The sequence below is a fragment of the Columba livia genome, chromosome Z, assembly GCF_036013475.1.
Source record: "Columba livia isolate bColLiv1 breed racing homer chromosome Z, bColLiv1.pat.W.v2, whole genome shotgun sequence".
Lineage (NCBI taxonomy): Eukaryota > Metazoa > Chordata > Aves > Columbiformes > Columbidae > Columba > Columba livia.
This window is the reverse complement of record NC_088642.1, coordinates 22892669-22916397: the sequence shown is the minus strand read 5'-3', so window position 1 is coordinate 22916397 and position 23729 is coordinate 22892669. Positions and strand designations below refer to the sequence as shown.

The following is a 23729-nucleotide window of genomic DNA, read 5'->3' as shown; positions in this document are numbered from 1 at the left end:
CAGAGTTGCGCAAGTCTGGATATTGGAATAAAGCTAGCATTCTATAAAGAAAAGTAACAGCTACTACACACAAAATTTTACCATCACGTTCATGCAGCAAAGAACTAAATTACTCATGATCTTCTGTATTATCACAAAACGCACATTTTGAGTCCATGTATTCTCATCATTTAACAATCTATGAACTTACTGTACCATAGACAAAGACCTATTAAACTGTAATATGTTTAAACAGATACCTACAAAGAAAACAGGTTAATAAAGAAAGCATCTTGCAGACTTCAGCAAGTTTTCTGACCTGTGTGTTATCAGTTGATATTCAGGTTCTTGAAGTTCAAACCGTTTGCCTGTAAAACTGTCTGAAATGATTTCATGATCTCTTGTAAAGATTTATTTTGTCCTGCTCTTCTCGCCGTAAAAAGAACATTAATTGCAACAAAGTGTTATACTTCAAGATTCTATTCTCCGGACACTTTTCCCAACCATTTAACTTATACAGCAGACACCATTAATTACAATATTTCACAAGATCTTCCTTCCTCATATTTCCAAGTGCTTTCCTGTGTTTTAAAACACCTCCCAATACCGATTTCTTAGGAATACGACTGAAAACAGTAATTCCTGACCCCATCTTGTAAGTAAAACCATGAGAAGAGGTAGGGAGGGGGGGAAGCACAGGGCTGCTTGCAGCGTGAGTGGGAAAAGTGGGAAGAAAGTTTTACAGTGTACTTATACCACAAAGAAACAATTCTAACAACAACCAGTAAAACAATTAACTCACATTCCTGACAAGCTGCTTGATTTTCAGAGAGGCAGTACACAGAAGCACGTAATATGTACTGTAAAACTCGCAGATAACACATTGATAGCAAACATTAGCATTCTCTACTGCTAATTTCAACACCAGTGCTTCCTTAACTTCTAAGTTTTCAATCTGCTTATTGATAGCCTCTTGAAGGTGGCCAATAAATTGCATGTAATTCTCACTGGGACCCTGATTAATAGTTGTAAATGATTTGGCTGCTTTGTTGGTTTCAGGAACCTCTATCATAGCATGATATGCAAGGTCTGTTGACTGCCTCAGGATTTTAGAAACTGATAGCGCCTGTAATTGTGGTGTGTCAATTAGTGTCTCTTCCAAGAGTTGTGGGATACCCGCCCCTTTCAACGAATCCCCATCATTCCGTCCTAAATGATCTATAGCTGTTACATTGCACAGGTCAAATTTTGCTTGAGTCTTTCATGGTTTTTATCTGATCTCGAGGCAACACATACACATACTCTTTTTCCCTTTAACTTTTCAAGAAAATGCTGCAGACCCTCATCCTCATCCGAGTCATCAGACAACGCGGACTTGAACGGTGCTGGAGAATCGTTAGTAACAGGTGGGTTCGGAACAATGAACATTCTCACCAATACTTTTTAGCATCATAATTATTCATATAACCTGAGTCCCCAGGAGCACCCCCTTTCCCGTCACGATCAGCATGACTGCATTGCCGACTGTTTGATTTACTTGCTATTAGCTGATCTAATCTGTCACACAGTTCCTTTGTCCAGTTTTTATCCAGTGACTCCTGCTCTCTCATGGAAGTTGGAGGGTTAAAAGGCAGTAAAGGCAGATACAAGTTGGTAAAAGGACAGATAGTACACTTGTGTACGACCTTAGCATTCTCAGCTTTCACAGGTTCTTTGGGCAAGTTGTCTGATTCCGGTCCTCTGGACTTGCTGTTCTCACCAGGGATGGACAATGGTACAGGAGGCCACCCACTCGGCATTTTTCCTCGCCCTGCCCCAGACTGCTTAACCATCGGGGGTGCTGAAGGCACAGCAGGGGATGGAATAGGGAGGGTATCAAAGACATGAACCGGGTAAACTTCACTGCGACTTTCAGGATACTCATCAGGCTGCAACGCTGCAAAAATTTCAGCAGCAGCAGACCGTTCAGCCTTAAGATCTTTTAGGGCGGTAATTATAAGCTTCCATGTAGTTGCTAATGATTTACCTTCTTTATCTCCATTGCTGACTTTATCCCATAATTTCTGCCCTGTGTCGTCCCGAAGTTCAAGTTTAAGTTTTGAGTCACTAATGCTATAACAGTCTTTTCAGGTTTTAATTGCTTCAGTGTAGTAATTATCAGTTTCCAGGTGTTTACAAGGCTGAGAATATATTTTTCACTGTGACTGATTGCCTTCCACAACACAGTTCCCACTTTTTCCTAACTCTCTATTTGAAAAGCTCCTAACAGGTCAGGAGGAAACCCATTGCCTCTGCACCAAATTAATAGTCTTTTGAGATTACTCTCCTCATACTTCACCCCTCTCTTAGAGAGAATATGCAAGAGGAGCCGCAGTGTTTCTTCTTCTTCTTTAAAAATATTCTCGCCCCCAGCTGCTTGCCTCTGTGGGTGTCCATTGCAACGATATCAGATCCTTTATCCGTCCTCTGTCGCTTCTGTAGCAATCGATCAGGAGTCACACAGCCCGCAGACTGAGTCCTGGTCACGGTCCAGCGGAGCTATTCCAGCTGAGGCTCACTCCCCGCAGCGGTCGTCCCCCTGACATAAATTCTCCTTATGGATCGCTTTGGGGTCACCACTTGCGAGGGCGAAAAATCATGGACTCCACACAATCCAATATGAATCCAAGCGAAGCCATTTATTACAGAAACAAACTTCCTTATATATGCAGTTATTTCCTGATCACACGTCCACGCTCCAAGCATGCATTAGCTGATAGGATATTGTCCATGTTCAAGAGCTGTCCACGCGCCTGAGTCTCACTGCTAATAGGTCTGTTAATTGAAGTCATGTTGAGGCCCTGTTATTGTAGAACTGCCTCACTCCCACAGCAGGTCCTGTTTTCAGCTTTTTGAAGAGGCCTTGAATTTCCTTTGGGCCTGGCTAGTTCAATAATAAATCTCCATCTAATAGAAATGCATCCACACAACAACCTCAAGAAAATCCCTCAAATCTCCCACAGGAAGCAGCGGTGGAGGGTGCCAGCAAAAGGGACAGCTCTTTGCTTTTGAGCTCGCCCCAGCAGCTCATTTTCTTGTTTGCTTTCACAGGTTGGGATGATGAGATAGTGACCTTTCATAGCCACTTGAAAGCCTACCAGGATTTTGGAGAAAGGCACATCCTGGTATTTGAGAGCTTGACGGGTTCTGGAAAGAGCCACTTACTTACAGAACTGGCCTACATAGCCCAGGATGCTGGCCAGAGGTACAGATTTTTGACCTGTAGCTTTGGGACACTGTCCTTGCCCATCCCCTGACAGCCATGGAACACTCCAGCCTCTCCGTCAGTGCGCCTGGCCCCAGGACTGCAGCCTCCCAAAAAAGCCTCCTGGAGAAACTCCCTAGGAGCTCCTGCATGCCCTGCTGTCACCTCTGTCTCTTTGGGGATTTGAAGGTGGCTTCTTGAGCCATGGCCTTTCCTCCTTCACCCTTGGGTGCGGAACAATAGAAGGAAAGACCCCATGCTCAGTGCTTTTCATCTGACTCCAGGCCCAACAGAGAGCAGGGTGGCCAGTCCCAGAACCCCTGTTTTCTCTCTGCCTGGTTCCCAGAATGAGCGGTGGGGCAGAAAAACCTTCCTGTGCTCTGAGAGGCAGACTGCTACAGTCTGGAGACCAGAGGCACACTCATCAGTTGCTCCATCCTCGCCTCTTAGCCCTGGGGGCCCTTGTGTGGAGGGGACATAGTGAGATCTGGGCCAGCGCTGTGGAGACACAGGGTCTGGACCCGGCTCTCCCCATGGCTTGGCAACCACTGCCCTCTGTGGGCTTTCTCATAGTGGAAAACTTGACCTTCTCTGGGAAGCACCTGGAGATGGGTGCTGAAGAGTTCTCCCCAAGGGCATCTCCTCCCCTTTTGTCTTAAAAGTCTGGGGCTGTTGGGGATCTCAGTCTCTTTTGCTTTGCGTGGCAGGGTAGTTGCAGTGGAACTGCTGGAGATCAATGTGAGGCAGCACTACACTGCCCTCCGTAAGATAATGGCCAGGGTCCTGGGCCTCCAGGACTGTGAACAGTGCAGTGACATGGAGCAACGGCTGGAGACAGAGCTCCAAGGGACAAGAAAGAGAGCAGATATTGCCTCCTCAATGACCTTTTCACAGTCAAGGTGAGAGCGAGAGGCCTCTCCAGCTCTGGAGAAGGCCTTCTCCTGAGCTTTTCCAGGTCTGATGTCAGGTGGGCGTGCTGCTGGAAGTGCCTTAGCTCAGGGGTGCAAATTGCAGGGGTCATAGCACAAGATCTCCCGTTCCTGCACCTGGGATCTCCCTGCCTGTGGTAAATTCACGACCCACATCACATCCAGCAGTGCCCAGTGCCTCATTCAGCACCCTGGAAGTGGCATTGGAGAGAGGTGGTTGGCACTGCGGTCTTGCTTGGCGGGTAGGTGTGCCTAGCCCCAGAGCCATGTTTCTCCCTGACTCTGCTTTTCTGGCCAGTTTCCCATCTCGAACGAGATTGGCAAGATGAATGAAAATGAAGGACTAGAAGAACAGTTTGCGACTTGGGAGAAAGTGCTAGAGAAGGTGAGTATTTCTCCTTCCTTCCTTCCTCCTGGGTCAGAGAAGGAAGGCAACACTGCCAGATGCAGGCTCTGCACCACAGCAGTGTGAGCGGGCGGGAGGACCATGTGCCCCAGTCATCACCCGTCAGGGCCTGAGAAACCCCCACCTCCTACACACAGCCCCACAAACAGCCCCAATAACTCTCCTCCCGTAAAGTGTGCCATGGAGGAAGAAGAAGGTCTTCTGCCTTGCCTTGTACAAGCTCCATCCTTCTGCAGGGAAGTGGTATAAAGTGTGAGCTTAAAATCTCAAAGAAACTAAGAGTGAGCTTCTGAATGGGGAAGTGGCTGGGGAAGCACTTCAGAACATGCTCTCAAGAGACAGAAGCTAAACCTCCTTCCCTGGAAGACACTTTAAAATCCATTGGATTCACCTCAGAACAACCTGCTTTCTTTCAGATTCTTGGAGGAGAATTTAGAATATTTCTCATTGACAATGACCATTTAATTGACCCTGCCTCCTGGATTATCATGTCAAGAATGCTCCAGAAAATCCCTGATTCATGGTGATAAGTTTAGCTCCAGGCTACGTAGGGACAGAGAAACTTACCAAAGTCACAGCAAACACCAGGATCCAGACCTTCACCATTCTTCACCTGTCTGAGCTGAACCTTTCAGCTGTGGTGCAGAAGGTCTGTGATGCCCTTGGAGTAGTTGGCATCTCCAGGGATCTAGCGAGGTAAGTTTGGGGCAGGGGAGCTCTTCCTGAGGTCCTAAACCCACGCAAACCGTGGCAAGGAATCGACCCCCCAGGAAAGGGAGTGCAGGGCCGCTCATTGACTCCAGCGAGTACTGGATGTGGGTTGTTTGTTACGCCTTGTCCTTGCAGGTGTGAGCTGAGAGTGGGCAACTCCTGAGGCATGGAGTGTGGGAGGTGTCAGCCCTTTCCTGTTCACACAGGGTGGAAGAATCCAGAGCTCAAGCGTGGCTGGGGTGTGAACAGGCCTTGGTCTGGGTGGCCAGGCTGTGTAGGAAATTCCCTGGGGTAGAGGTCCACCCCTCTGCCAGAGGATCTGGGCTCCTGAGGAGAGGCAGGGCTCTTTGTTTTGGGTGTTGACCCAGTTCTTTTGCCTTGAAGGCTGGATGTGCAAGGGGACCCAAAAGCCTAAGCCAGCAGGAGGACCGTGCATTTCAAAAGTGAGGTGTAGCTGTGACAAAGAAGCCAGCTACCCCATTATGCGCGAGTGACTTGTTGCCCACCTGAACTGTGTTTCACTTTTTTTTGCTGCTTTCTGACGGGTCTTCTCCTCTCCACGTTCCTGATGCAGAGAAGCTTGGGGAACCCATATTACTGTGAGGAGCTGCTGCGCTACCTTTGTTGCAATGACTTGCTCTTGTTCCAGACCCTGAGGCAGGGTGAAACAGCAAAGGAGAAGTGGGAGAGCCTAATCAGTAAGAGCTTTTGCTGCTGACAAGCGAGTTGCTGTGGTGCAGTTTCCGCAGCACAGTCTCACCCCATTGTTGCCCCATGGATCTGGGCAGAGTCAGATCTTGTAGCAGCACAGAACTTGCTCTGGAGGAGATGTGGGCACCTGTGTGCCTTGCGGTTGGGACAGCCAGAGCAGGGGCAAGTGAATTGCGGTGGCTTGGAGGGCCCTAAATTCTTGCGGCAGTGGTTGGTTGGGGTCTAAAACACGGGGGTAATGGTTCCACAGCACGGGTGTTTCTAGTATTCCTTAGGCGTTCTAATGGGCACATAATTTACCTTGGCCAAATGGCCTTGGGAACAACCAGGACTGACGGACATTATGTTTGGCATTATCGCTGGCAATTTCCAGGCTGTGGAGGTAGTACTGTCAAAGGCAGCACTGCTGCTGCTTTCGGTGCTGGGGTGTTCAGTTGCCTCTGGGACATCTGGAAGCTTTGACTGAGGGACTGTTTGGGAAAGCTGGTCTGAAGGCAGAACAATTTTGGGAGGGTCATGCAAAGAAATGCTTGCAGTGGAAGCTGTTTTGCTCTGCTTAACGACCATGTTCAGTGCAGGCAGGTCAGTGCACCCGCACTGGACCATGTAAGGTGGGACTTGTTCCACTTCAGGTGAATTCTGAAACATTTGAAATCTGCCAGTCACTTTTCAAATCGACTTATTCGTGCTCCCTTGCTCCATCCAGTTTCTGCAGTCGAGGCTTTGCTCCTCACTGAAATCTCGAGCTCCACAGCAGAGGATGATGGCAGGGTCTGCATCATCAGGCCAGACATCAGCCTGGACAACATGGTGCTGCCCACCACCCTGAAAGGTGAGGGGCCGAGCCATTTTGAAGACAACCAGCATTAGTTGTGATTGCCCAGTGGGTGCAAGGTAAGGATCCCAAGGAGAGGAGGCCAAAGTCTACCCCGTTCCATGTTTTGAAACTTTCCAGCCCCTCTGGCCTCAACATGGGGAACAGGCAAGACATGTTGCTTCTTTTGACAGAGATTGTGCTGGCTCAGCTGGACCAATTAAGACCAGAGGAGCAGATGATCTTGAAGTTTGCAGCTGTCATTGGCCCGTGTTTACTGCCCAGATGCTGTCACACATTGTTCCCGCTGCCGACAGGCACAAGGTGAATTACCTGTTGGACACGCTGGTGAGAAAAAACATCCTGAAGTGGCTGAAAATCACAGAGGTGCCTGAAGACGCCCAAGATCCTACCGAGGGGCCAGCCACCTCTGTGCAGGCAGAGGCTGGTAAGTGTTAGTAGTAAGGTGGACAAGGGAGCTTCTGCTGTGTCCCAGAATGGGTCCCCAGTGCATGAAGGGCTGGCCAGGGCTTATACTGGCTGGTTGTAACATCCCGAGCTCCTGTCTGGAGCACGGCTGAGCACTGTGTCCCCAGGGCTGTGCTAGCATCAGCAAGGCAAGCCAGGCCCTTTCACCCTGTGTGGATTGCAGTAGCGCAGGTTCGCCACTATGATGCAGCTTAGGCTGATGCAAAGGCCCTTTGCCTTGCAGGCGTGCAGAGTTCCTCTTTGAGCATCAAGATCATGGTGCTGCAGCCTGGCATCCTAGCCTTCTGTGATCCGCTGCAGCGGGAGGTGGCCTACGAGCTGTGGCCCAAGAGACAACGGGTCACCGTGTACGGCAAGTGTGCCGCCCTCCTGGAGCAGTACGCATACCAATGCAAGAACTGCAGCCATGGGGACTTTGTTCCCTTGCAACACTTCGGTGTCTCCAGCACCCAGGATGGAGGGAGCTGTCAGGGTCCTGCTGACTTGGGCAACCCAGGCACCTGGGCGGCCTTGGTGCTGGCAGGAGAAGAGCTGCAGAGGAACAGGATCCACATCACTGATGATGATTCTGGATGAGCAGACAAGGTTATGATTTTTTTGGAAGCCAGTGAGCTCAGGGTGTCCTGAGGGGACAAAGGAAGTGCTGGCATTTGGCAGCCAGTCGTGACTCCAGCTTAGGGAAGCGGCTTTCTGTGGGGTGGAAGCTGGGAGGAGATGACTGTGGAGATGCGAGAGTGCTTGAGGAAGCCCATGGGCTCAGAGCGATTGTCACACTCCACTGGAGCAGCCCTTGCTTTCTAGTTCCTGCAGAGTAGCACTGCAAAACCTGCACAGGAAAAACCACCACAGGGACTTGAATGGTTTGCCTGTGGCAGGCGACAGGAAGCCCAGCTTGACTTATTCTGCCAAACTGCAAAGCACTTGTATTCGTCACGCCTGCCTGTGACGTCGTGCTCTGTGTTGAAGAAAGAGCTTTTGATGCCACCTCTGTGGGCAGAAAGAGCAGGATTCATGATGCCTGTGTATCCTTTGCTCTCCTCTTCCCTTGGGAACGCTCCTCTGACTAGTGCGGCAGGGCAGCCCAGCAAGACCAACAGGAAGCACAACGGCATATGCTCGTGTGAATGCGAAGCCATCGTGGAATCAGTGCTTGTGCCTTTGCCTCACCACTACCTGGCAATGGGTGATGCCTCCAGAGCCTTCTACTACCTTCTGGAGTGTGTGGCTGCCTACCTGCATGTCTCCAACAACTACATGGTGAGTTACCCTGCTTACCAGCACCCACCGGAGGCCTCTCAGTCGCCTGGCTCTGGGCAGGAAAAGTTGGCTGTTGTAAGAGGGCATGCCTTTGTGGGGCCTTGGAAGGGAAAGGCTGCGGTCAGACCATGACTTGTTCCTCTGGTTTGCCTCTTCTGCAGCAAGAAACAGAAGGCAACGTGACCTTAGCACAAGGGGCATTAGCAGGGAGGTGGTGTGAAGGGTCACTGCTGCCTGTACTCTGAGCCAGTGTGACTGTTTGAGCGGGCTTCAGCAAGGGCTGACACATACCAGAAGCAATAGGGGAGGGAGGACAAGGCTGGCCGTGGGCTCCGCACCCACGCTCACCTGCTGCCTGTGTTCTTGCACAAAGGCCCTCATGAAGCTGAATGAAGCGGAGGTCCTGAGGAAGTCATTAAAGGACCGAAAAGTGATAGCCTGCTTTGACGAAGCCACCTTCTTCAGCCTCAAAGGGAAGGTAAAGAGATGGGGAGGAGTGGAGGGATCTCCTGGGGAAAGGAGCTGGATGCATTCCCCAGTTTCCGGGGAATCCTGGGCATCTTCAGCCACTGGCAGATTCCTGCAGTCTCGTGGGCAACTAGTCCATCTTGGGATGTTTCTCTTTCCCTGTGCAGGTCTGCTGTCATATAGGACACAGAAAGCTAGCAAAGAAAACTATCAGAAAGGCTTTGAGCCTGCTCAAAAGGCAGTTTCCCCGGACCTCCGTTGAAGCCTTTGTTACGTCTCAGATAGAGAAATTGCAGTGGCCAGCTTATACTGCCAGGAGAGCATCCTGCCTTCCAGAGGATGCCCGGTAAGGAGCAGAACTGAGAATCCCAGGGAGGAAGAGCCATTTCCTACCTGGTCCCAGGCATCCAGGCCCAGACCTGCCCAGACTGGAGGCCTTGTCGGATTTAAAGCTGTAGAGCTGGATCCTCTGGGCCCAGCAGTTTCTTTTGTGTTGCAGGAAGAAAAAACTAGCCTGGCTGCCGCTGCAGAACTTCTGCCTTTCCTTACTGGACCACCTCTACAGCCTGGAGAACACTTCCAGTGGATGGACGTTCTCCCACCTGGCAGCATTCATGAAGGCCAACACACAGAGCACAGCAGTGTTTTATCGGGCAGAAGACTCCCACAACTGATAGACCTAGACCACAAGGCTGAAAACGAAGTTCTCTCTTCAAACATCTCTTTTATTATGAACTTTGTTGTCGGGCCTTTCTTTCTGAGGCACAGAAAAATGTGTCAGTATGCTGACATCAGGCCTGTGAGAAACTAGAAGAGTCAACAGCATGAGAACAAGCATTGGTGGAGAAATACAGGAATCAAGGACTGTATGGTACATGACACATCAAGAACAGAGGGACTGATACATCAAGGACAGAGGAATAGCTTGTGATAGACAAAAAATGTGTTTATGGCAGTAACTTTGGTGGGAACACAAAATACATGGCTTAATTAATGACTAACTTAGCAAATCAGCAAATACTTGAGCAAGTATAAATGCAAGACTGAGTTTGTAATAAATGCCTCTCTTCGCAGCTTAAGCAGAGTCTGTTCCTCATTTGCTACAAATGGCACCCAAACAGCGACTTTCAATGTGACTGTGAAAGAATCAGTCATTCCAGTAGCAAACCCAGTCGGGTCCGGACCGGGAAACAACTGGGAAAAAGAATCGTGAAAAAGAAATGGCAGTGTACACCCATCACAGAGGCAAAGTCAGAACGTATCTTGAGTCTGATTAGTGACTTTATTAGAGTGGATTGCTAATCATGCGCTGGACTTGCCTACAACTGGTACATTTCAGCTGGAGACATGACACAAAGTTGGATGAGAACTATATGAACAGGCAGCAACTGGAGATAATGCTGCTTGCGATGATTTATCTCCTTGGGGAAAATTATGACTACTTTAACAGTGGCTCAGAAGGAAGTAGTTGTGCAGGTAGCAACTGACTGTGAACTTTCTGCTACTCCCTTGCTAGGGAAGGAGGGGCATCCTGTATCTATATCGGGCAAAAATGCACTAACCATGGATGCAGTAGTGGAGAAAGGGCTGGCTGATAATGAAGCCCCCGCATGTACACTATAGCGAACACTTTTGATGAAAGATGGTTTATGGGAGTTGCCCAACAACCCCCTTGATCCTGGCCCGGTAGACTTGAAGCGAGAGCCTGATCTATTCCCCCACAATGCTACTTTGCAATTGCAAATGCACACCAATTTAACCATGTGGGATAAATGCAGAGAAGAGGCTTTGAAGGCAGGTGGCTGGGAAGTGTTTACAGCATGCCCTCTGATCTATCATGAACGGCAGACTCCAGGCTTTCAACAGCTACCGTATGATGTTCTAAAGGAATTACAGACATTAGCTAAAGAAAATGGAGTTACTTTGTCAATTGTTATAAATATTTTTAGAAGCATTAAGCTCTTCCTACCTACTTACTCTGCATGACTGATGTTCTTTGTTGAAAATGATCTTAACCACTACTCAGTATACTGACTATATGATGGCTATCTGATTTTTGGGGAACTCTGCTATAGAGGCTATTGACAATGCATATCGTCAAGGAGGGATTGATTGCAGCCATTTAGCTGGGGAAGGTGCCCATGCTTTGCCAGAGAATCAAAGGGCCTGATGCATCCCAAAATGCCTCTTGTGTGTTTGCTCCTCTCTGCTCAACCCACCTGAAATACCCGTGTCGAGCAGCACTCCAAAGACAGACTGAATGTCAAGATCACGCCTGAAGAAATACTTGGCTTTTTGCTGACCAGGAAGGAAAGCTGCCATGTTCTTCAGGTTCGAGTGTAGATATTCCCTCTCCAAGAGAGAAGTCATTTTCAGTGCCCTGTGGCACACGGGGCACCTCAGGTGAAGACAGCCAGCTGGGAGGAGAACGAGCAGCTCATTGCACAGTGCGAGTCGCACACTGAGACCAGAACCTCTGTGTGGGGCGACAGACACTCTGCACTTGTGGAGATGGTGAGGATCACCTGGCTGTGACATCTCCTCTAGGTCATTGCTTACCCATTGGCTCTCTTCATACACCACTTGCAGCAAAGAGTGACATCCTCCATATGTCATTGCCTCCTGGAGGAGCTGCCATCGTGACCCAGGCTCCCTCCTTGACACTGAGCCATTGACACTGAGCCAGTGCCACCCCACTTCTTTGAGGACAGTGCTGAAAGAAGCGACCTGTTGCTGAATTGGCAGCTGTTTTCCCCTTTCCCAAAGATCTGGACAGGCTGGCTCAATGGGTTGAGGCCAGCATATCTGGTTTAATTGCAAACAATTCAGCCAGATCTTTATCCATAGCTGTAGTAAGAAATTGTGTAATACTGTTCTCCAACTTAACTGGCGGAAAAGTGACAAGTACTTGTGTAGAAATTTAACTTCACTTTCTACATGTTTCAAGGCAAATAAGCTCAACTGCTCCCCTGTTAAAGGAAAATAATGGATCAAGCCCGAGGTTTAATTGAGTGTAGCTGATTTTTGTTTGCTTGAAGAATTTTCAAGGCTCTATGTTGGTGCTCTTGGGGACATTTCTGAAGATGGTTGCCTCTTGTTGATGGTTATCATGCTGAGGTGTTTCAGAAACTTTCAGAACAAAGTATGTTTTGACAGCAGCTGAGCACAAAGCCTTCCAAGATGGGAGACTTGTTAAAGTGAGGAGTTGGCACTGAATGACAGACTCATATAAACTGCTGAGATCAAGCAGAACATTTCCATTTAATTGTGATCTCCAAAATTACTTGGGTCAGTATAACTGCTTAAACATATCAACATAAGGCTCAAAATTACAATGAAGCATTTCACATGAAAACACTTTAAGCAGCATAACATGCTTAGTATTTGACAAAACATCCTCCAAATATCTGTACAGAATTATTTTGATAAAGTGTTTCTGCAACAAGATCTAACCCTTACAACATAAAACACAAACCTCCTTTTTGTCAGTGGTTAACAGCTGTTTTTGGTGATGTGTTTGCCATTAAGACTCTAGGAACAAATTATTTTCTAGGGGTGCAAGACCAGGATATGTTTCTATACAACCTATACTTTTAAATGAAGATTCTGCCTCCATGGCTTTGTACATTTATTTGATGGAGTATCAGATTACACAATCATAAAATTCTATTTACTATTTAAAGTAAAATGATAAATGTTATGAAAAATACCTTTATTACATCAGTGATGCTTTAACTAAAGTGAATATTAAGACTATTAACCAGGGATTGAAAGTTTTAGGCCCTGATATTGAAAGCACTTCTATATGTCCTCAGCTTTACAAGTCAGGAGTCTCCCTGGCAGCAGAGGGACTCTGATGGGCGATGTGTGTGCCTAAGTGTGTGCAGAATATGGGCCCGAGTACTCACAGAGGCGCGGATGTGTTATACAGAGAAACACTCTCAGCACATAAATAAAATCTGGCTTTTTAGTATGTACATATACGGAACAGGAATATTCTTAACTGAAACGATGTGTTTTCTTTTTCTCTCTAAATAGCGCGCATATACCCATTTCACTCAGAAAGTGCTTATGTATTCTCAGCCAGATAATCACATCAGCTGTGAATCTAGCCTGGACAACAAATCTAAACCAAGAATGTCCTATCAGCAGGAAATATTGGGGGAAGAGAAGGCTGGCAATTGTTTCTATATACCTTGTATTAATAGAAAACCTTCTCATAGAGAAGAATAGACTTTTAAATATTTTCAATCCTTATATATGTACAACAATAAAAATTCACATTTTCATACTTTAGTGAGACACTTTAAAATCCATCCCCAGGCAGCTGTCGGAGTAACTGTGTCCAGTTCCTAGCAGCTGCCTCACATTCAGCTCTAGTACCAGAAGCTTAAACTCTTGATAGCTGAGCAACCATGGGGAGAGAAAACACAGTTCTACCAGATTTGGAAAGGAAAACAAAGAAAGAATGAAAGAAAGAAAGAATGAAAGAAAGAAAGAAAGAAAGAAAGAAAGAAAGAAAGAAAGAAAGAAAGAAAGAAAAAAAAGAAAGTGATGGGTCTTTCAATTTCAGGAGGCTCAGTAGCTCTCCTGTGTCCCCAAACAAGACAAAGCAGTTCATGTTTCCAGTCCCTTTAGACCTGCCTGGTACCATTTCTCATGGCAGGGCCCAAGTGCAGTGTCTGTTCCACACAGTCCTCAGTAGTCTAAAAGAAATGTACCCATCACACAGCAAGAGAAAAATAGCCCTTTGGAGCACAGCTGAACCCTTCTCCCCTCAAACAGGCAGAACACCTGTCTATTGCACCAGTTTTTCCAATGTACTGGTAAGTATCCCCAGGGTTGATGCCTTTCACGGCTATCTTATATACACTTTTCTGATAAATTCAATGTCTCTGTGGGAAAGGTGACCTGCAGAGGGCTGCCCTTGGCTGTAGAGCTGGCCCCGCCACCAGACCTGATTTCATTCACCAGGAAGACACTCTCAGACTCTTGTCCCTGTGAAGAGTCTGAGGTCTCTGAGCTACGCAGAGTCCTCACTGACGTGGTGTCAGACTGAGCCAAGCTGGCACTGGGGCCTGGGAGCAGAACGCGGCCCCCAGCGCTGCTTTCGCTCAGCTCCGGAGGGTAGAGCAGCGTTTGTGAGGTGCTGCTGATCTCCCTCAGCTCACGGGAGATGAAGGAGGGTGACTGACTTGACATGGCAGAGGACGTCCTGCGGCCATCCACGCAGTTGAAATTGCCACCCGAGTGCTGCCTCCGAGCCCCTCCGATGCGGCAGAAGAGGCATTTGATCTTCTCAATGGCTTTGCTGAGCACAGTCTTGCGGAGGAGAATGTAGACCCACGGGTCCAAAATAGGGTTCACTGAGGCAATGCGGATGGCTTGCAGGTCAGGGTTTTGCTTCACGTCCCTCACTGATTCTGGCTGGTACAGCTGGTTCACAAAGACACGGACCTACCCAAGGAGGCAAGGGGAAGAGAAAGACACAATTATACAATTACGTCAGGAAATCAAAGTTTACACTTCAAAGCAGAGATCTAGACTGGCAACTGCAAGCTATGACAAGAGAAGAGTCTGCCAGGCATCTCAGATTGGCAGCCATGAGTTTATTTTTTGAAATGCCAAAAAAATCAGAGAGATGTACTGCTGTAAATTGGCCTCCTTTGACACAGGGAGGAAAGGAATGTTTCTCTCCTTCCCCTTATAATTAATCCTTGAACCTCCAGCTTCTGGCTGGACAGAACCCAGGAGCACAGATGTATCCTATATCCTGCTTCCTTGGTATACCTTGAGTCTCACTCTACTTGTAACGAGAGACCTGAATGAGGAGACCTGGACAAGCAGTTCCTCTAGCAAAGGTCTAATAATTGTTTGTTTAGAAACAAACTGAAACATAGATTATAATCCAAGTACACTAGACTCTGGAAAAAAATCCAGAGCTGCTGATTCCCAGGTTTAGAAAAGCATTTTGCTGGCACCTATCTCTTTACTGGGATTGTTCATATACCCTCAGGTGTTTGCTTGTTGCAGCATGCTTTGGAAAAAGAGAAATTGAGGAAAAAAAAAAAAAGGAAAGGTCCTCCAGCTATGAGACTTTTAATAGCTCAAGATGATGAGGTGATGGCAGCACTAGACTGGACTGCTCTGCTCTCCTACATAAGCCAGCATTTTGGTTCTACTTACAAAAGCATAAAAATACTGATGAAGTGATCAAGAAACTAAAATGTTGAAGCTGCTGCATTAAGTGACTATTTAAGTAGCAATTTTAGCTTATCATGCACAAAATTTAAGGCTCATTAGGCTCCAGCCTTCTACGAAGAAATGGCTCCTTCATTTTCTTCCTTTGAATCCCAGAAAAAAAACAGTAATGCGGTCTCTGTCCTGGTTTATGAGCTACTTTTGTAAATGCTACTGTGAGAAAGGCACAGTCCAGTTCTCTGATATCGATAGTTATGTTTCCAGTGTCACTAAAGAGGAAGACATCATATCAGTTTGTTATGTTGACCAGTCTCACGGAGCTGTCCTCCATTTTAGCAAGACCTACAGAGTGTTCAAGGGTATGAAAGCCTAGGAAAGACACTGAAAAGAATTGGTAGTGGAAGATGCTGTTTTCTTCAGATTCATTAAGTCAAAATAAATCCCTTAATTATCTTCTTCATCTCATACAATAAAAATCTAGTACTGTTTTAGTTTTGTTTATTTTTTTAAACCTTGGTCTTTTACTCCTGAAATGGATCAAATCTTGCCTGGTTGTGAGAAGGTTACAGACGAGAAGGAAGGCAGGCGTTTGAATAAACCAGAGCCAAACTAGAACAGTCCTCCTAAGTAATTTTTCTGAATGTGAAGTTTACTAGGTGTGGTGAAAATTTTCGCAATTCTTTTTTGAGAAATTTTCCTGCAGCAGGGCAACGTGGTGGCATTCAGCTTGTCAGAATTCAGAGGTTCTGTGTGCTCCCAAGCTATCAGTGGAGTACGTTTAAAATAATGCAGAGCCTCTCTTCATAAATTCTGTGCATATAGTCTCTCTCAAAGCAACTATCAAATTGATAATTGCTTGTATTTTGCTTCTCAGTACTTTTCTCTAGGTTTGTGAGTAACAAAACCTGCCCATGGAATTCAGAATATAGGAAAATCTTGAATTTATGGAGCAATACGAGTTTTATTCTTAGCAACTTTCCTAATGATTTCTAACACTGCAGATATCTTTTTGACAACTGATTTATAAACCTTATCTTTTCGTTAAACCAAACATTCAATTCAGGTACTTCAAAGAGTATTCGTGTGCATGTTGAACTTATTTTAATGTGTTTTCCTTTCATTAAGCTATACTTGCTTTAATTTTTTTCATTATTTATTTTAGATTAGCCTCCTACCCGGTACCCCCCTTCTGCGTGACTCCACGTATCAGCGGCTGAGAGGAGACCAGTTCCCTCCGCAGGGCAGAATTTTTGAACGCAGACAGTTGGGCTGGTGTTAATTGCCGATTCCATAAAGATGCCGTTAATTAAGGCCTCTCTCCGTCCGCAGGCTGGGCGGGGGAGGGCTGGAAAGGGGCATTGTTCCGGGCGCGCCGCTAGGTGGCAGGAGCACCCCGTCGGCAGCGCCGGGAACGGGCCGAACGGGCAGCCGCGGGATAACCGGGCAGGTGGGGACAGGTTCCGTGACTCAGTTTGTCGCGTTGTGCAAGTCAAGCTGCCGTTGGCGACAGCGGCGCGGGGCCTGACACGCAGCAGTGGGGATTCTCCAGCCTGGAAGGCTGAGGAACCGGCAGACGTGACGTCGTCGACCATAGGCTAAAACCTGGGTTTGAAATACCTACTTGGCCATTTGTGTGAGACCCTTCCCCCCAAAAAATCATAAGAGGTCAAATGTATACATACACAAATGATAAATACAGACATATGAAAAGGTCAAATTTCCCCAGGGGATTCAACTGGTGCCATTTCTGGATGCTCTTTTTCTTTTTATGTACTGAAATTTCCTTACACACCCTGAGAATGTGTAAATGCTGGTCGATGTATTTGACCAGTTGATCATGGGACAGGTACGTGTGAGAAACCGAGTTCAAAGGACAGCGCTGAGGGAGTGGGGCCCTCCTAGCAGCTCATGCAACCGAAGGCAGTCATTACCGGGAAGATCAGAGGTGTGACAGGGAGGGGCATTTCCTGATAAATTCGTTCAGATCACAGAACCAGAAGGCACACTTGGAGGTAGCTGAAGAAGTACACAGTCCACCTTTGGAGACCTGACTTTTTTTTTTATTTTTATTTTTTTTTTAACTGGAGTTAAATCCACATCAGTGATTTAATAGTGGAATTGTTCTTTTGATAAGAAGCATGTGAGATTGAGGTACCTATTTCACCTTTCTCTGTCTACCTGGCAGACTTTATGGAAAGACAAAAACGTCTTTAAGTGCTGGCTCTGCGGCTGAAAAGGACAATCACTAATTGCACAGCACAACTTGATTTATGTTATCTCTGCATGCTTTATTTCCTTTTGACAGATATGCGGCATGTGTAGGTTAAAGATTCATAAAACGGACCTATTTAGTGAAAACTTTAGACTGTACAAAACTGTTTCTAATTCCCAGAAATGTTCCATGTCTTTTATTAGAAGCCTCCCTGAATGTCAAAAGCGTTTATCAATTCAGACCTGTTGCTGAGATTACATCAAAATAAGGTAAAAATCAACCTGTGTCGGAATGTCAGTTTTATAATTTCTTTACATATTGATGAAAAAAGTGTTTACTTATGTATCATCTACAAGAACAGCAAGAGATGTATCCTGTTTTGGATACAAGTTTTCCACTGCAGGAGGTAGTATGATAAAGGATATTGCCTTGCATGTTGTAAGTAAATGCCGAGTAACTGGAATCTAGTACTAATTTAGCTAATCTGGTGCTTGAATTTGTGCAATTTGAAATCCTAATTGAAGAAAGAAGCAAACTAGAACAATTAAAATCTCTAAAGAGATTTTGCATGTTTGTTTTGTAGCTGTAGAATTCAGGCAATCTATCTTAAAAGTACTGGCAATTTGTTCGCCATTGTGTTAAGAAGAGCATAGCTCCAAGGTATGTTGAGGTTATGCTCAAGTGATAGGTACCTGTAGGATCAGTCTTGTGTGCTGTTTGTTGCTCTTCCTTTTCACTAACTACAGATGCAAATGATGATTTCTAATCCTATGAAGTACTATAAAGTGACTTGCATGGTTACATTCATCCTGGTAATTGTCTTCATAGCTTCTACCTGCCCTCAAAATCTCCCCACATACTGATAGGATAAATTTAAAAACTATACAGTAGTAAGCAGGAACAAGTTTTACAGCTCTACAAGTCAATACCTTTGCCTCTCAAGGGCTTGGTGTCCACTCCATTGCTTAAAAATCATGTCTGTCACCTTGCTGTTGCCTGCGGACACTCCCTGATATTTAAAGTTGAAATAGACCAAGCCAAAAGAAAATCTAGACTTTTAAACCGTTAAAAGTTAAGTTAGAAACTTCTGATTATTTCATACAATCAACCAGATATACATCCCCATTTTATTTTCCACTTCACCATAATTGAACAACAAAGTTCAGTGGTCAGAATCAGACAAAGATCACACACTTAAAAATCTTAGTATCTGACACACTGCTGGAAGTGAATTACAGACTATGATTAGTGTATGCCTGTTTACTCTTGAAAGAGTTGGGGTTTGGTTTGTTTTGTTAAAAGCCTGATAATATATTTCTACTCTACTCTTGACAAAATCTCTCCTAATATAACTTATTCTCTAGTTTAAATTCTGCCCAATACTATTTTATAAAAACTCAAAACATTTTAAAAGATGAGATAACCAGTGCAGAGTGCAGACAAGAGTCAGCACATAATGTACTTCCTTATTTCATTTTTAAACTATTGTCAGATTCTTCTTCCTGTCTTTCACATCACTTTCTGCACGTTGAGAACCCATCAGGTTATACAAAAACTTCCCTTCCAGTAATGTTTTTTGTTCAACTTTTCATTCATTCAGTCTTTTGCACAATCCTCCGTAACTTTGTTATAATACTTGTTGTCACTGTAAATTTTTGCTGATTTTATGAATAAATCATTAAGACACTAAACAACCCTACTCGTAAACTGAGTGCTGGAGCATCTCATTATTAAAAACTGCTGTTCTGTGTGACTCAGCTTGCTGTTCTTTAACCACTTTTAAAATCAAGCAAGCCTTTGCTTATTATTTCAGAGCTATTCCATATTTTAAGACTTGAAAATTTTTTGTTGAGCCCGAATAGAAGTAGCCTCCTGGACTGCCTCTGTCTGTGATTTCATTACGTTGTGAAAGTGTTCATTCTAAAATGTTAGAAGATTATGTCTCTCAGAAGTTGCTTTGCTTTGACTTAAGTGATGGTTTATTCAGCTGAAATCATCAGTGGGAAGTCAGCTCATCAGAAAACTTCAGTCACAAAGCACCCTCTGAGCTTGCTTTATGTATCTGAATCATGCTGCCACCACCACCTTACCACTTGCACCTTCTTTATGACTGCCAGGCTGTCCAGTTATAGATGAGCCTCCCTGAAACTCCTCTGACTCATGAAAATGTATGTCTATATTAGTGATTTACCATCTCTGCTATTGGACCTTGCTAGGGATTTATAGCATAAAAGTGTCACTTCTCTGAGTTTTTATCTGAATTCTTAACCTCAGTCTATACGCAACCAGCAGGCTTAATACAGCAGCATACACTGCAGTACACTATGGCAGAGGGAAACATATATGGCTATAGCTTATTCCCACAGGGAGAGGCAAATGACTTATATAAGCTACTTAACAAGGAAGAACTTTAACCACACTTGGACACTATGATGATGTGTACATATGTGGTTATTGTTGTTTTTTTTTTTTAAGAAGAAAGCTTCCTTTTTTTCTTAGTCATCCACCTAAGTGAAATGACAGCTTCTTGCGTCATTAGAGATAGAAAAGATGTGCTGCTTTAGCAGGGAAAAATCTAACTGATGTGAACACTCCAAAGGTAACAATACGTCTTGGTAAGTACTGAAATTAAGGTGCAAGAGAGCTACACAACTTCATCACTTGCACCTTGATGTACCTTCTGCTATATACAAGTCTTTCACTAGCTACTGTTTAAATAATAAACCCTTTACCTCATGCAGGTTCATTAATTTTAACTGTCAACAATGCAGTTCCATTTTGGGTAACCTCTCCCTCTTGATTCTTCCTTTTTGTTTGTGTGTGTGTGTTTCAATATTCTAGCTCCAAATAGGTAGGAGCAATTTCATTTTGCATTTTATGTTCAGACTTCTCAGCCTTCCTCTAGCTGTTCCTCCACAGGGTAAGGTTTGGCTTTTTTTTCTGAAACTGCTGAAGTCTATCAGCTATACCCTGTATCATATTACAACACTGTATGTAATCCCCAGAACCCATTCTCTGCATTAAGAGTATGTCTTTTGAAAACACAATATTGTTCCTTTGTGAAATAGCTGTTCTAACACTTGATTAATCAAATTCGGGACAGTGAACCCATGGTACTGTCAGGGTTCTGGCCACTCCACAAACCGATGCCTCCCACTCAGCAAATTGCCTTAGTCGTGCTGGTCCTGAAGCTGGGCTGCAGGCAGGTTGCTCGTGGTTCCCCACGTTGCTCGTGCAACGCAAAGTGACAACGCGAAGAACCTGGGACAGCCTTGAGTGACAGCTGGATCCCTGGTGCTGCAGCACAGCTACACTTCACTGGCTCCTGTTCATGTCAGTAATGTGACAAAACTGGCCCGACCCCTGTGATTACAGCTCCTCCAAAGCAGGGGGATGGACTCGCTGGCCTCTCAAGTCCTGTTCACATGTACTTCCCTAAACTTCCTTACCATGGTCTACACTATTTGTTTCACGTCCCCAGCTGGCCAGCTGCATTTCACACACAGTGTAGCCCCTTTAAGGCAAAGGGATCGCCCTACCAACAATAACACTCCTGAAAACAATCCTTCTAAAAACACTTTCTGTATGACAACCACTGCTTGGCTCTCTACACTGTGTTTTGGAAGGTGGCGAATAAGGCAAGCCAGCTATTTGTTTAATGTCTCCAAGCCAGAGGAGGAGAGAGGTTTGCCAAGCTTTATTATGGTGGGTGGCAAGTAAGAACTGAGCCTCCAGCTGGTATTGTACTTTTTGCCTTCCTTGGAGATAAGGTGGAGGAATAGAAATAACTGGATCCTGCATGTTCAATTTAATGACACTAATTGTATCAGCCATTTCAGAAAATTAGCAAATGGTTAGTGGTAATGTTGTCTGACATTTCAGTATGATCTCTAGGTTTATGTGGGCCAGATTCCTCCAACTCTCATTTAACTGAGCATTATACAGACAGGTGGTTCCACAGAGTTTACTCCTCCCACAGCAGGGAGCTGCTGGAGGGATGTCTGTGTGGGATCCACTCCAGAGGTAGTGGGTGCATCCCTTGGGAGGGGAAGCTCAGCTCAGGTTTTGGGCACAAAGCACTCTGCATGTTACTGGTGCCAAGTGAACAGAGCTCTCTCCTGCTTCCGCACATGAAGGACTGCTGTGCCCTTCAGCAACAGCGTGCACATTTTTTAAACACAATAAACACCCAGAAATGCAGGCCAGACCCAAACCTCACTCATCACAAATTAATTTTGGAAGTGAACTTTAAAGCGCCTTTAGCTCTCAGTAAGATTTTTGCTGTGTGGATTCCAATTGAGCAGTGGAAAAATAATTGAGAATTTTTGGCGCTGTATTTTAACAAATCAAAGGAGCCCAGGACTTGGGATAAGTGTGTTTCTTTACTTGTAAATATAAATCAACACAACTTTCTCTCTCCATGCATGTATGCTAGCAGCCTTTAAGTTATTATAACCGTTTGCAGCACCAGATAAACAGGAGTCTGTCCTACAGGCACAGTCTAGCAGGAGAAAAGACCAACGGTGCGAGTGGTGGAAAAGAGGAAAGGTTTCAAAAATTTACTCACCACCAGGGGAATGGAGCAGATGACCACCACCAGGGAAGTGGCAATGAGCAGAATAACCATCTGGATCTCTGCTCCAGCCATCCGACGGAAGCTCCGGCGTCTGCGAAAGTCAGATAAACGGCTGGAGGTGGTGTCTGTCCCCAAGGATGTGCGTCGCATGAACTGGCGGTGCATGCGAATGAGGGCCACACACACCAGGATGTTGCAGATGACAGTGACCATGATTAGGAAGGAGCTGAAGCCGGCGTACATGTAGGAATATGCCGCATGAGTGGCCTTCTTTGTTCGCCAGTCTATGAAACACCAAGTGTAAGGGTACTGCAAGGTAGATTTGCCAAGTCCCATGCTGGGGAGGGCACAGAACAGGACATTAGAAGCATAGATGGCAAAGAGCGTGAGCCCCGCCAGCTTCTTGTCTACGTAATGATTGTAGAAATAGGCATGGTTGATGGCCAGGTACCTCTCTATAGACATGGCACAGATAATGCTGAGGCCAGAGAGTCCAAAGAAGAGGAGGATGAAGGAGCTGTACTCACACAGTGCATCTCCTCCTGGCCAGCGGTTCTGCAGGTAAGTGGCAATAGTGACTGGACTCACCAGGCAGGTCCCCAAGAGATCAGTTACTGCCAGCCCGCAGACCAGCGTGTAGAAAGTGGTCTCCTTCTGCTCCTTCCTGGACTTGCAGAGCACCACGATGGCTATGAGGTTGCCCACGACGCCGAAGATGAACATGACGGTGGGGATGGTGGGGGGCTTCCCGCCCTCTGCCCCGCTGGCAGTCCCGTTGGCAGAGCTGTTCGCAGGTGGCATGATGGTGGGGTTGAAGGACATGATGCCCACGCTGCTGCTGGTGAGTTGAGCGAAAGTAAGAGTTGGTCCGAAAAGAAAAGGCAGAGTAGAGGAGGGGAGCAGATAGTTTAGCGTGAAAATAAAAATTAAAATGAGGGAGGAAAAAAAATAATAGTGTGGTTTAGTTGAAAATAGAAAAAAAAACACTTCTAAAAAGGAGGTGAAGCAGGGTGCCGTCCGGCAGCGACCGCCCGCAGCCGGGGCAGCCGAGGCCGCCTCTTCCTGCCGCTGCTCTCCCCGCGCAGACCGCAGCGCTCCGCCGCCCAGCCCGGAGGGGGATCGGGGCGGCCCGAGCGCGGAGCCGAGCGGAGCCGCCTTCACCGCCTCTCGCCCCGACGCCGGGGAGAGCTCAGCACGGCGCTGGGGCGGCCCTGGGCGGGAAGCAGGCGGCACCAGGTGCCCCCGGGATCGGCGCGGGAAGGTGCCGGAGCGCGGTGGCCGCCGCTCATCGCCTCCCGCCGGCCGGCGCGGCGGTGCGGTGCGGGTCGCGGGGCCGTCTAACTCGCCGTGGCGCTCCCGCCGAGTTTCGTCGCAGAGGGCGGAGGCGGCCGGGGCAGCTCCCGCCGCTGCTCCCCGCCCTCTCGCCCCATTGGCCGCGGTGTAGAGGGCAGGTTGCGCGGGGCCGGGCGCGGGCACCTCCGCCCCGGGCCGCCCGAAGGGCGAGGCGGCGGCAGCGGAAGGAAGGGGGTGAGGGAGCGGAGAGCACCTCCCGCGCAGCGGGCACCTGCTTGGCCGTCTGCTGCTCCGCGGCACGGAGGCACCTTGTGCCTCACTCGGCCCGTCCCTGCGCGTTAGTGGGTGGGAGTGGGGGCTCCTCGCATGGACGGGCGTTGTGGGGGAGCCGTGTTCACCGAGGCGCCGGCCTGGCGCAGGTCCCGGGACTGGGGGGGTC

The 23729-nt window shown here is 46.8% G+C and overlaps 2 protein-coding genes across 2 annotated transcripts; one reads left to right on the top strand and one right to left on the bottom strand.

Annotated features, from left to right (window-relative positions):
- The first annotated feature begins 1743 nt into the window (after positions 1-1743).
- Positions 1744-9933, top strand: ADCY10 (adenylate cyclase 10). The gene is given in 16 exon segments (XM_065046644.1): positions 1744-1753; positions 3070-3223; positions 3886-4073; positions 4076-4122; positions 4451-4537; positions 4975-5071; positions 5074-5254; positions 5831-5967; positions 6687-6812; positions 6989-7063; positions 7066-7242; positions 7507-7853; positions 8085-8540; positions 8914-9018; positions 9176-9354; positions 9508-9933. Coding segments are annotated over 16 exon segments (2541 nt in total). The 3' UTR covers positions 9683-9933.
- A 2317-nt stretch (positions 9934-12250) lies between these two features.
- Positions 12251-23465, bottom strand: PTGER4 (prostaglandin E receptor 4). The gene is made up of 2 exons (XM_005508028.3): positions 21989-23465; positions 12251-14465 (listed from the first exon to the last, which is right to left on the bottom strand). The coding sequence occupies exons 1-2, from the start codon at positions 22817-22819 to the stop codon at positions 13872-13874; spliced, it is 1425 nt and encodes a 474-aa protein (XP_005508085.2). The 5' UTR covers positions 22820-23465; the 3' UTR covers positions 12251-13871.
- Positions 23466-23729: the final 264 nt, after the last annotated feature.

Bases quoted from the DNA above. Each gene is read 5' to 3' on its own strand.
- PTGER4 (XM_005508028.3), bottom strand. From the start codon at position 22,819: ATGTCCTTCAACCCCACCATCATGCCACCTGCGAACAGCTCTGCCAAC. The intron at 14,466-21,988 runs GTGAGTAAATTT...CTCCTTGGGTAG, and splicing joins TCTGCTCCATTCCCCTGGTG to GTCCGTGTCTTTGTGAACCA.